This window comes from Malaclemys terrapin, chromosome 22, assembly GCF_027887155.1.
Source record: "Malaclemys terrapin pileata isolate rMalTer1 chromosome 22, rMalTer1.hap1, whole genome shotgun sequence".
Lineage (NCBI taxonomy): Eukaryota > Metazoa > Chordata > Testudines > Emydidae > Malaclemys > Malaclemys terrapin.
Window position 1 is genome coordinate 1028074 of NC_071526.1, and position 13505 is coordinate 1041578.

Below are 13505 nucleotides of genomic sequence, written 5' to 3' on the forward strand. Positions count from 1 at the left end.
CTTCCGGCGGACGCGGCGAGGGCACGTCGGGACGCTGCGGCGGGGCTCTTCCGGCGGACGCGGCGAGGGCACGTCGTGACGCTGGGGCGGGGCTCTTCCGGCGGACGCGGCGAGGGCACGTCGGGACGCTGCGGCGGGGCTCTTCCGGCGGACGCGGCGAGGGCACGTCGGGACGCTGGGGCGGGGCTCTTCCGGCGGACGCGGCGAGGGCACGTCGGGACGCTGGGGCGGGGCTATTCCGGCGGACGCGGCGAGGGCACGTCGGGACGCTGGGGCGGGGCTCTTCCGGCGGACGCGGCGAGGGCACGTCGGGACGCTGGGGCGGGGCTGTGGCTCTTGCTCGCTGGCCCCTTTGTCCAGCTCGCTGCAGGCAGCTCGGAGCGGGCCGGAGGCGATGCTGTCGGGTGGCAAGAAGGCGGCCGAGGGCGGCGGGGAGAGCGGGCCGGAGGTGCCGGTGCCGCCGCCCGGACTTCCGAGTTCGGAGGGCGGTTCGGGCGCCGGGGGCCCGGAGCGGACTCCACGTAAGAAGGAACCGTCCCGGGCCTCTCCCCCGGGAGGCCTGTCCGAGCCGCCAACCGCCGGCGCCATCGTCGCCCCCGGACCCGAGACTACGGGCATAGCCGAGACACCCGAGGGTCGAAGGACCAGCCGCCGCAAGCGGGCCAAAGTAGGTGCCGGCCCAGGCGGGCTGCGCTGGGGCCGTTCCTCCCCGGCCTGCGTAGGGGGGGCTAGCTGGGCTCGGGCACCGGTCTCCGAGCAGAGGAGCGGTCGGGAGCTGGATCAAGGACCGCCCAGCCCTGCCCCTTCTTCCGGGCTACAGCTAGCCAGGGGCCGGGATGAGGTTCTCTGCCCCGTTCGGAGCGGCCTGTCTGTCTGGCTCCCTGCTGGTGTCGGGCTGTGAAATCCCGCCGCGCGCCAGGCTTGTGTCTGCAGGCTGGGCAGGATCCCACCCTGAGCTGCGCGGGGCTGGGTGTTGGTAGCGGCAAACGCTGAACACGAGGGTGGGGAGAAAAGCCTAGAAAACAAATTATTTGAAAGGGTGAAAATGATGAAAGTCTCAGACATTTGGCGCAGGATTAAGAGAAAACACACTAAAAAGAAAAAGATGGGAATACCTATGTTGTACTTGCTATATAAATGCTTTTATTTTAAATGTTATATTGGACTGGCAATTTTTATCAAGAAGCATTTTTATGTGTTGCTGGGGGGCGGGGGGAAGATATGAAGCCCATGGGGCTACAGATTCTATCTCCCTACTTTTTTTTGTTCTACTATCGGTAGTGAAATTGCATGTGCATTAGTATTCAAGTCTAGGGTAGGTCTACACTACAAAATTCCATTGGCACAACTGCACCTCTGCAGCGCTTCTGGTGAAGATGCTCTAAGAAGCTGATGGGGGAGATTGTCTCCTGTCAGCTTAATAACTCCACCTCCATGAGAGGTGGTAGTTTTGTCTCCTGCTGATATAGTGTTGTCTACGTGGGGGGGGGGCGGTTAAGGTAGGTATAACTAAGTTGCTCGGGGTACAATGTAGTTGTACTGAAGAGTAGTGTGTGTAGTGGCCTTAGTTAATGTGTGTTGAAAAGAAAGTGGACTCCAATGTTTTGCACCTTCTTTGCAGACTAATGAAAACTCCTGCATCAAGGCACAATGTGTGTGGGTTTGTTTTTTTGTGTGATTGGGCCTGGAAACTTAGACCACAATTTACAAACGTTAGTGCCTAAGGTAAGGCACTAAATCTCTTTTGAAGTAACTGGTCTGATTTTTTTTAACAAGATGCTGAATGTAACCTTTGAGAGCTGTGTACCTCTAAAAATTAATCCCTACACCTGTAGCAAACCATTAAGAATATGATAATCTAATTGTCTAAAAGTGTATTTGGAAAGCAGCAGATGGATAGAGAAGTGATTCAGAGTAACATTTCATGAAATGCATGGAGCCCCCTGATTGAAAAAGGGAACATCTCTTTGAGACTCCTTTTCAGCCTAGAATGATTGTTCATTCTAAGATTACTAACCTGCCCAACACTAGACATGTGTACATAGTTTTCTTTTGCATGAGTCTTACTCTTGTGCTCCTGCATGAGACAGGCTGAAGACTCCCCATGCTCTCCAGTTGAATCTTTGAAATAGTGCCTCGCCCATTTCCTTTCCAACTTTCCTTTCACTCCAGATCTTGACAACTGGCTTATGGATTTGCCTTGATGCCACTACTGATGCTCTTACTTTCCCAATCATTTACTATTAAACAATTTTTTAAATTGCTTGTTCTTGTGTTTTGTTGGTGCAGTGTGTTATTGGACCTTACCTGGCCAGGCTTCCAGATCAGTGGGTCATGATATGTAGAGGGTGGGTTAGGGCATCATTATCTCGACATTACTATTGCTGCTTTAGCACTCAGTTGTATGTCATCAGGGCTCTGTCTCTAGTTTAACCTTTCTCAAGGCCAGACTGCATTGTGTCAAACTACAGTGTCCGTAGGGAGTTAGTCTGGGTCCTGCAGTGCCACAGTTTACAGATTAACAGGGTGAAAGTTACCCTTCACAATTCTCTTAAATTGGAAGGCTCTAGGAACATACAAAGACCGTGATCACGTGTAGTCGCAAGTAAGAAGTCTTGTCTGTATTAATAGTTTTACTGATTAGGGTTACAATCACACATAAGTATGCAAAACTTGAGAGAGTCAATGCAGTGTTCATACATAGCCAAAGATGATATAGAGTCTGGTGGACCTCTTAAACAGGTGGTCTTCCCACCCTATCCATAGCAGGGAATCCTTTTTATCCTATTATGACCATGCCTAACAACTTATCCATATGCAGGAGTGTTCCAACCTCCTTTTCCTTATCTGAACGTCCATACCCTGTAGTTTTTTGGGGTGCCGCGTCTCATAGGTTGTTTTTTTTTAGTTCCCTTTATTCTTATAACAGCTACATGCACATGTTTCCATGGTAACCTGCAGTAAGCAGAACTTACAGTGATGTTACAATCAGGTGTCTTGCTGTCCAGATGGGTACATTGTGACATATTTTCTCAGAACATCACCTGTAAGGCACATTCTTTACAGTAATCTTGTAATTTCACTTCAGTGATACCTGTGCTATATCTCTAGTGGATGAAAATATGAAAGCAGATTGGAAACTCTTGGATCTCTGCGAATGTAGTTCGCTTTAGTATGCGAACCTGTGCTACCGGCCCTTATGTTTGAGACTGCACCAGTGTTGACTTTCATCACAGTAGTAAAAACTGCAGATGAGTCTCCAGTAGCATTGTTTTAGAATCATAGAATATCAGGGTTGAAAGGGACCTCAGGAGGTCCTCAAAGCAGGACCAATCCCCAACTAAATCATCCAATCATCATTTACACTAGGGCTACTGCTGGTTCAACATCTGAACCAGTGATAGGGTCAGTGGGAGTTTTTTTTTAAATTCCCCAAGATTAGATACAGCTACATAAATAACATGAATAAGAATATTTTTTTAATCATGTTTAGGGCTCTGTTTGTCACGGAGGTTGCGAAAGTCCCCGATTCCATGACTTTCTGCAACCTCCATAACTTCTGTGGTTGCTGTGGCTGACGTCAAGGTTGCCCAAGCAGCTGGCTCCTGGGCCAGCTGCTTGGGTGGCCCCGCAGCCAGCCATGGCTGGAGTGGCCCCCGGGCCAACTGCTTGGGCAGCCTTGCACCCATTCGTGGCTGGAGCAGCCCCCAGGCCAGCCACACCAGTTGCTTCATGGCAGAACTCTTTGCCACTCTTAGGGCCCTGGTGGAGCAGGGTGGGTCCAAGTCCCCCTACCCCGGCTGCCGTTCCCCTCCCCCCGAGGTAGCGGCCCATCAACTTGCATTTAATAGGCCTTATTGCCCTGTGAATAAGGCATGGACCAGCATGGCGAAAGTGGACCTGTTGGCCGGCGAATCCTCAGACAGTTGCATGCGGCCAAGAAGAGCATTTCTGAAGGGATTGCTCCTGTATGGATTGTAACTATAGACAGGTATGGGTAGCCAGCCCATGGGCCCGGAAGAAGGCCCCAGGGAAGGCCAGGGTTCCTGTGCATGTAAATGGGACACCCACAGTGGCTTTGTTTGACTCCAGGTGTAGTCAGACCCTCATCTGTAGGGAGCTGGTCCCAGCTCCCGAACCAAATGGATTTTGAATACACCTACAGTGCGTCCATGAAGATGTGAACTTTTACCTCACTACCTGGGTGGCCCTGCAGGTCAGCCTGACCCCTAAGCTGGCCTATCTGGTTATCCTGGGATGAGACTGACTGTGGTTCTGGGACTTTTTATAGAACTGTGCCTGTTACTCGCCAACAGGGGAAACTGATCAAAGAACACTGAGGGGTCTCCTCGGTTACAACCAGGTTACGACAACCCAGGGAAGGGACTTCCCCCGATGGGGAAATGACAGCTGTATCACCCCCTCAGGCAAGTGCAACTGTGGACGACACTCAAGCTGAGGATCCAACCCTTAGCTGAGCCTTGGAGTAGACCATAGTTAGGGGCCAGGAAGAGGAAGATACTCTCCAGGCACCGCAGGGACCCCACTTCAGGGTATGGCAGGACCTTCTCTATTGTGTGGTGCAACAGCCCCAGACTCATAAAGTGCTCCGACAGCTATTGGTTCCCTGGAGCTTACGCCGGGGCCTCTTGCATCTAGCCCATTTGGTGCCCTGGGCCAGACACCTGGGAAGGGAAAAATCTCTCCAGAGGATGGCAAGGAGGTTCTTCTTGCCAAGCATCCATCGGGGAAGGTATGAGATTACTACGACTCATGCCCAGAATGTCAGGGTACTGGACTGAAGGGAGTGCCAAAAGCTCTCCTTGTTCCGCTGCCTGTGGTTGGGATGTCCTTCGAGCAGATAGGGCTACATTTAATAGGCCCCATTGAGAAGAGCACAACTGACCAACTAACATCCTGGTTATCACGGACTATGCAACCCAGTATTCCGAGGCTGTCCACTTGTGATCCACCACCGCCCCTAAGATCGTAGCGGAACTCATGAAGGTTTTTGCCTGCTGTCACCGTGCCTCCGTGGGTCACAACTGAGAATACCAAATTCAGGACAGGCTGCTGGGAAAAAGGGCAGACACACTCCATAACTGGTCGTTATTCTTCCATGAGACATACCAAACCAGCAACAAAACTAAACTTCTGTCTCACCACCCTGGCTAACGAGAAGTCAGAAATACAGCCTCGTTAGGTATTCCAGTCCTGGATTCAACACCCAAACACTAGACTTAATGATGAGTGATTTATTTAAAACCAATTTAATCAAACAAACTTCTGAACCCAAGTCAATGTACAATTCAGATCTTACCCAATAATCAGCTCCCATTGGCTGGGAACGGCAAACAGTGGACACTGGGAGCTGAGGGGCTCCGTGCCTGCAGACGCTCCAAGTAAACAAAATATCCCGACTCGACAGCGGCTTACCCTGATGGGCCGGGAGCCAAAATTTGCGAATCCCTGCTATATTTTAAAAGCTGGTATCACAAGGAATACTCAAAAGTTTTGCTAGAATTATTTTAATATAATCTAATGAAAAACCTGTTATAATAATTGAACAAATATGTATTCACCTTCAAAATCAGTCAGTATTTAAAATCCGTAAATGGATATTTAAAACAAGTAACTTAGAACAATATGAGACTTTAAAAAGACTTTAAATCCTTCAAAGTCTGAATCAGTCTCTGATTCACCAAACAGTTCATTAAACTCGGCTTCAGTCACAGCTGCACCTGCATTGTCATTGTAGATGTCGGCAGTGTCATCCTGAGACTCAGATTCCTTCTCATCATCCGCCTCTGTTGTGTTATCATCAAATATGGCATCATCTTCTGACCCGGCGAGTGCATTGCTGATGCAGCATTTCCTAAATGATTTTTCTACCTTTTCCTTGATCCACTGGGTGACCAGAATGATTTCGGGCTTCAGAAGATTCCCGCCTTTTGTCAACGTCGCCATGCCTGAGCACATCCGTTCGGACCATGTTTTGCTTAGCTTGTCTTTAAAGGGTTTGTTCAGGCAGACATCAAGTGGTTGTAGAACTGAAGTTAAGCTTCCAGGTATTACAGCCAAAGCAGTTTTCATATTTTTGGCCACATTTTTCACCTCATCCGTCTTGTGTGCCCTGAACATGTCCCAAACGAGCATAGCAGACTTCTTGAAAAGTGCTCCTGGTCTCTTATTCCAGGGCTTTGGAGTGGAGCCTGGAGCTGGAGCGTGGAACAGCTCCAGACCAGTGGAGCTGCAGGTTTTTGCCTGGAGCTGGAGCGGAGCCGGAGCACAGCTTCAAAGCCCTGTCTTATTCCACACTTTTCCCAGCCATTCAACAGTCCCACTTTCATCCATCCATCCCTTTTTGTGTGCACGTATGATGACACCAGCAGGAAATGTCATGTTTTTAGGCAAGGTTTTTCTTTTAAAAATAACAGGAGGGAGCTTTGATCCATTTGCCAAACATGATAAAACCACCAAAATATGGATTTTTTTTCATGGCCAGTGGTTTTAATTAGAACAGTTTTTTCACCAACACCAGTTACTGTTCTGTTGCTTGGGAGATCGAATGTCATTGGTGTTTCATCCATATTTCCTATTTGTGACAGTTCAAATGCATATTCCTTTCGATATTTTATAATAAACCTTTGGAAATATTAAATTTTTTTCCTTCCAGATCTCTAGGCAGCTTTTGCGCTATCTTTGTTCGCTGACGAAGACGGAGACCATGACGGTTCATGAAGCAAGTACACCAACCTGCTGATGTGACAAACATTGACGGCTTTACTGACTTGTATGTCATCTTTCAACATTTGCAGAGCACGCAGACGAATTCCAGTTCTAGAGACAATGTACCCATTTTGTTGACATTCAATAACCCAGTTATTGAGATCTTTCTCTAGCTCAGGAAATGAAGCACAGCTCGTTGGACATTTTTTTTTTTTCTTGTTTCTTAGCATGTCTTTTTAGTGTGTTATTGTTTCGCTATTCTCTTACTTCTCGTTGGTACAGAATTCATGAGCAGCGGCGCAATTATTGTTTGCTTCTGCATATTCAACAACTTTAAGTTTGAACGCTGCATGCTAAAACCTTTTTCTTTTGATTTCACCATTCATGTTAAATACTAGTATGGAAACCAGATTATTATTATTATTGTTGTAGATATAGATTTTTTAGGACTTTATATAGGAACGTCACCTGCTTTATCACTGTCAAATTATTATTCTTTGTTTATTTCAAAGCAGCCTTGTAGATTGGCATGTCTGTAGGGATAACAGGCTATTTCACTTTTATTAGAGATTCCATTGATTCTGCACGTTATATTTTCATATTGGCTTGAGACTTATGAGGTCCATTTCAAGCCAATCTAGTACACTAAACAAAGCCGTTGCAACTTTAAAAGGCTGTAGTATTGACATCAATAAATGGGTCGGCAAACTTTGGCTCCTGGTCTGTCAGAGTAAGCCACTGGCGGGATGTTTTGTTTACTTTGGGCATCTGCAGGCATGGAGCTGAGGGGCTCCGTGCCTGTAGACGCTCCAGGTAAACAAAACAACAGTGTATTAGATATTCAATTCAATGATTCCACAGAGTTTAAAATAATCTAATTTTGGTGTAGACCCGTTTATAAGCCGACCCCCACTCTTTGATGCATCACTTTTTTACCAAAATATTAAGCTTATGAGCGAGTATATACAGTAATTCACTTCCACACCCTTCAGTTACAGCAAACTGTTGCAAAAAGTACCATGAGGATTCTTTTCCTTAGGAGCTTCTTTAAGCAACAATCCATCTTTCACAGAAATTCTGCTCTTACCCTCTTCAGCTAGGACTTGCTCCAAAGGAATATTTTCCTGAGCAATAACAGACTCTTTCTGGGTTTTGCTTAAACCCAGAATCAATTCTGATACAACTGATAAATTTTCAACCATCATAGGTTGACAAGCTTCTTCTGTCTGCTTCACAAAATAGCTAGAGAGAGATACTTTAGCAGCAGACACACTGCTGTTCTTAACAGACAAACAATTGGAGATATCCTTTCCTTTGTCCCAGCACCCATGGCTGATTTCAGACATATACTTGGAAAGTGGGACAGCTTCCTTAACAGGCAGGTTGCCACTCCCAACAGATAAACTGCCATTCTCCACAGATAATGGCTCATCCTATTGAGCTGCCTTAAGCAAATCACTTTTACCTTGTTCAGGCTTACTTTCACAAGCTTTACTTGCCAACAATACATCACCCATCAAGAATCTACCCTTTTCTCCCTCAGGTAGGGCTTTACCCTGACCATCAACTTTAATCTGCTCTAGAGAAACATTTTCCTGATCAGTGACTTATCTCTGTGCTTCATTTAATTCCAGATTCACTCAGACAGATGTTCAGAAACTTCATTCACATATAAACTGCTTTTCTGCACAGGCAAAGAGCTATCTTCCTCAGACAGACATTTGGAGAAACCCTCCATAGGCAGGTCATTGCCCCTAATACAGACAGGCTCAGGATCTTTCCTTTCCTCTGACTGGTTCATGATATTAACTTGACTGAACAAAGCTTTGGGGATGATATTAATCATTTGATCCATAGGCAGTAACTTCCATACACCAGCTATAACTTTGTTTAGTACCATTTCATTCAAGGTGGATTCTGGCTAAAGAATATTTACAGTAAACTCATAGAGGATTATAATCACATTTTCATCGGGTAAGAAAACTTTCTCTTTGACAAGATCTGCTTTAACTAAAGTGATGTTAGAAGCTGTAATTTTCCCTAAACAGGCTTTTACCATTGATTTTTACACACACTAGGAATTTTCCATTATCACTCCAATACATAGCATTGGCACAATTTTTATGGGGTCACCTTCTTCCTATCTCACAGTAACAGCATTCACAGCAGTTCCAGTCAATTTTGGATCTAACAAAGGAATATTGGCAAATCCCCCTGATGCCGAACTCTTACTCTAAGACGGCCTTTCTGACACACTTTGGCTTGTACCAATTTATAACAATGCCGTTTGGACTGCCTAGAGCTGCGGCCACCTTCCAGCTGCTCGTGGACCGGCTGTTACGACCCCATGTGTAGTACACTGCTGCCTACATCGACGACATTGTCATGTACAATACCTGTTGGGAAGACTATCTCCATCACTTATCCAGTGTGCTCCAAGCTCTTAAGGACGCTGGACTCATGGCAAACTCCTAAAAGTGCAACCTTGGACGGAGCAAGGTGATGTACTTGGGATAGACCATGGGCGGGAGACAACTACAGCCCCCTGGTCAACAAGGTACAGACCCTGCGAGATTGGCCCACGCTTACAACGAAGCAGGTGCGGCAATTCCTTGCCCTAATCAGGTATTATCGTTGTTTTGTCCTAGACTTCGTGACCTTGGCAGCCCCCGATGGACTTAACTAGAAACTCACAACCCCAGAGTGTCCAGTGGTCCACTGAGTGAGAGACAGCCCTTTGGATGTTGAAAGAACTGATAAGAGGACCAGTCTTGATGCATCCAGATTTCCGGAAATCCTTCATTTTACAGACGGATGCTTCAGAAGTGGGCCTTGGGGCTGTATTGTTGCAGGAAGTTGCCAGGGAAGAACACCTTGTGCTGTACTTAAGTTGCAAGTCCACTATTCAACTTTTGAGAAGGAGGCTTTGGCTGTTAAGTGGGCCATAGACATTCTGTAATGTTATCTGTTAGGAAATACATTCCGATTGGTCACTGCCCACGTGTCCCTAGGCTGGTTAAATAGCATGAAGGAAACCAACCTGCAGATCATATGGTGCTATCTTGCCCTACAGCCATATGACTTTCAGGTACTACATCGCCTCGGGAAGGTTCATGCCAACACTTATTTATTTATTTATTTTTAAGATAGGCGCGGTAGGGGGAGAGGAAGAGCTCCCAGGTTCTTAAAGGGGAGAGTGTTACGGCGTGAACTCACTATGCACTGGATGGGGAAGGATTAACTCCTCACTGTGGGCTGAGGAAGACACACATCCACATCCCCGCTGGGCATACTCCAGGTGCAGCACTAGTATAAAAGGGGCAGCCCAGCTCACTCTGGGCTGACCTTTGAGGAAGGAGGACGTTCATTGCTGGCTCCAGCCCCAGAGTAGCTGGAACCCCTGACCATGGAACCCGGAGCTGCAGAGACTCAGACTGATGCCCAAGTGTCACTGGATGCCAGAGAGGGATCAGAGTCACCGGGAATCATATGTCCCAAGAAGCCCAAAGACCCTGACAGTGCTTCAACTACAACTTCAAAAGTTAAGTAGGAAGTGGCCCGGGGGGAACTAGCTATAGTCCAGTGGGAAGTTGGTGAGTTTCGGTTGGAGTTCTGCGGACTCAGCTGTGGAACTCTCTGTTGCTGTCAACCTAAAAAGCCAAATCTCTACATTTTGAGCTGCCTTTCTCTGCTGGTAAGAGCGTAGCCCATTCTAACTTCTTTTAACTTTGTGTTAATGTTTTTATGAATAACACTAGTGTAACACCTTGGAAATTATCTTAGCCTTAAAGGAATCTGCCAGAAGGATTTCCAGTTTTGTGAATGTAAAAGGCTTGCAGTGTGATGTAAACAGCCCCTAAATGCTTCCTTTGCAGCCACAATCTTCATTGTTCCAAGTCTAGCTTATTGACAAATATCCTAATTCTTCTAACAGCAATTTTGATTTTTCAGACGTGCAAAGAAGATATGGTAAGATCTCCATTGGCTTTTGTCAAGCACGAGTGACTCTCCCGGTGTTGTGATATTCATGGTCTTGACAAAGCTCCTTTTGAGTCACTCAGTGTCTGTGAGCATCAGTTTCTTATGTGGAAGGTAATTTCCTTGCTGACTAACTTCAGCTCACAGAGTAAGCTACTTATATCTGATCATCTTATATCATGTTTTATAGGGATGAAGTGATGCTGCAGTTATATCCTAAATTCCTTCCTATCTTTTTCTGAGCATTACAAGAGAGATGCAAGAGTTATCTGAGCTCAAAGGTGTGCGAGTTCCGTCTTTAGTGAGCTAATCGTCCTGCCAGCATTCCTTCACATGCATGCATATCTGTGTCAGTGAGGTCCTATTCTCAACTTGATGTTGAAAGAGCCCTTCAAAAAAAACCAACAAAACCCCAACCCTCTAGTGTGTTATGTTCATTGACACAGTTTTCTTTCAAGTATCAGGGGGTAGCCGTGTTAGTCTGTATCTACAAAAACAACAAGGAGTCTGGTGGCACCTTAAAGACTAACAGATTTATTTGGGCATAAGCTTTTTGAAGTGAGGTTTTTACTCACGAAAGCCTATGCCCAAATAAATCTGTTAGTCTTTAAGGTGCCACCAGATTCCTTGTAGTTTTCTTTCAGGCATTCCTCCAAGTGAAGCTTCCAAGTCTCCTGTATTTTAAATAAGTTATTTTCTTGAATGTCATCTCATACAGTTTTCACTTGTTCATCTTAATTTGTGGCTTGTTTTTTCATGAGGAGGTCTGTTTTCACTAAGTGGTTTTTATCCCCAAAAAAACCTCATGGTTTTTCTTCAGAAAAACTTCATTTGATCTAGCCAGGGCTGGCTCCAGGCACCAGGCAACCAAGCACATGCTTGGGGCGGCACCTGGTAAGGGGTGGCCAATCTTGGGGTGGCGGGGGGCAGCGTGGCGCGGCATTCCGCCGGGGGGGGGCAGGTACTCCAGCGGTGCGGCGCTCAGCGGGGGTGTGGCGCGGCGCTCAGCACGGGGGGGGGGCCCCCCTCCGGCGGCGTGGCGCTCGGGGGGGGGGCGGGTTCCGGCGGGGGGGGGGGGGGCGGGGGTTCCGGTGGCGACGGGGGGGGGGGCGGGCTCCAGCGGCGCGTCAGTCAGAGGGGGAGTTGCGGCGGGGGGTGTGGCTTCCGGCGGCGCGGCGCTCGGCGGGGGAGTTTTGGCGGCGCTTGGCGGAGCGGCACTTTTTTTTGCTGCTTGGGGCAGCAAAAAAGTTAGAGCCGGCCCTGGATCTAGCTATTGCTTCATGCTTCAAGGAAACTTTTTGGGTTAGGTTTTCAAGGGATCTGAGATACTGATGGTTGGAACGTGTGTGGTGAAACTTGCACTCAGTTACTTCTGTCTGAGGATCAAAAGCCCTGAGTGTTTTTCCATCCTGTGTAGTGCTAAAACATCAGCCCTAATAGAGGGATTCCTGTTTGGAGTCCTTTTTCAAAGAAGAATCAACAGGTAATATCACATGTTCTCTAGTGGGCATTCTGGGAGCTTTCCAGGAGGTTTTCTCAAGGAGTCACAATCCTATAGGAGCAGGTATGAGACCTTTTAGTCCTTTTACTGTGGTCCTGCTCTAAACTCCCATAAGCTGGCAAATTTTTATTGCAAAACTGTCTTCTTGCAATATTGAAGACTAAGAGGATCACCACTTTAAACTGAATTTTTGTGGGTGGTTTCTTAACATTGTTTCCAATGCCTGCTTTAGTAGTCAGGTTTTAGAGTGATAGCCGTGTTAGTCTGTATCAGCAAAAAGAATGAGGAGTACTTGTGGCACCTTAGAGACTAACAAATTTATTTGGCATAAGCTCAGGAAAGCTTATGCCAAATAAATTTGTTAGTCTCTAAGGTGCCACAAGTACTCCTCATTCTTTTTGTTTTAGTAGTAAAATCCATTGTCTTGTTTGGTCTTGATTATTCTGTGATTGTGCTGTTTGCAGGTGGAGTACAGGGAGATGGATGAGAGTCTTGCAAACCTCTCTGAAGATGAATATTACTCTGAGGAGGAGAGAAATGCTAAAGCTGAGAAAGAGAAAAAGCTACCACCACCACCACCACCGGCCCCTCCAGAAGAAGAGAATGAGAGCGAGCCAGAAGAGCCATCTGGTGAGTGGTGAACCAACTCTCCTAAAGAGTAGCACTTGCACTGTTGCAGTTGCAGAAACTTGTGGTCAGCATCATGACCACTGGGTTCAGTTGAGATCTAGTATAAAGGAAAAAGATGTCTGTCCTGTGAGACTTTCTTTGCTGGTCTGTGTGTGAAAAGAGGCTAGACAAATGCATCAGAGCAGATTGATACAAGAGTAGAAGATGGCAATGTACATGCTGAGACTGCAAACTGAGACGAATCTTTAGCACTAGGTTTTCTGTCTTTGAATGCTTGTCTAGATAAACAAATGCTTGTCGAAACAGCTGCTATTTCCTAGGCTGGCACATCTGCTCATATGCAAATATTCATTCTGTTTATCTTCTATGGGAAAAGATGCCAGGAGTTATTGGGTGAATTCTGTGGTGTGTGCTATGCAGGAGATCAGACTAGTTCAGTGATTCTCAAACTGTGGGTCGAGACACTCCCCCCGCCCAAGGCAGTGAGGCTCAGGGTTTGGCCCTCCCGCCCAGGGTGGCAGGAGTCAGTCTGGCTCAGACTTCGGTTCCCGCTCCTGGAGTCATATAATTTTTGTTGTCAGAAGGGAGTCACGGTGCAATGAAGTTTGAGAACCCCTGGACTAGTTGTTGATGATGATCCCTTCATGCCTTAAACTGCAAATCTGTA

At 46.9% G+C, this 13505-nt stretch overlaps 1 protein-coding gene across 3 annotated transcripts in view; it reads left to right on the plus strand.

Moving 5' to 3' along the window:
• Positions 1 to 314: 314 nt before the first annotated feature.
• KDM1A (lysine demethylase 1A) overlaps positions 315 to 13505 on the plus strand; it is a 157835-nt gene continuing 144644 nt past the window's right edge. For all 3 annotated transcript variants that reach the window (XM_054011584.1, XM_054011586.1, XM_054011585.1), the window contains exons 1-2: positions 315 to 667; positions 12673 to 12838. In XM_054011584.1, the coding sequence (XP_053867559.1) occupies positions 395 to 667; positions 12673 to 12838 (439 nt within the window). In that variant the 5' untranslated portion in view covers positions 315 to 394. The remainder of the gene's footprint in view (positions 668 to 12672; positions 12839 to 13505) is intronic.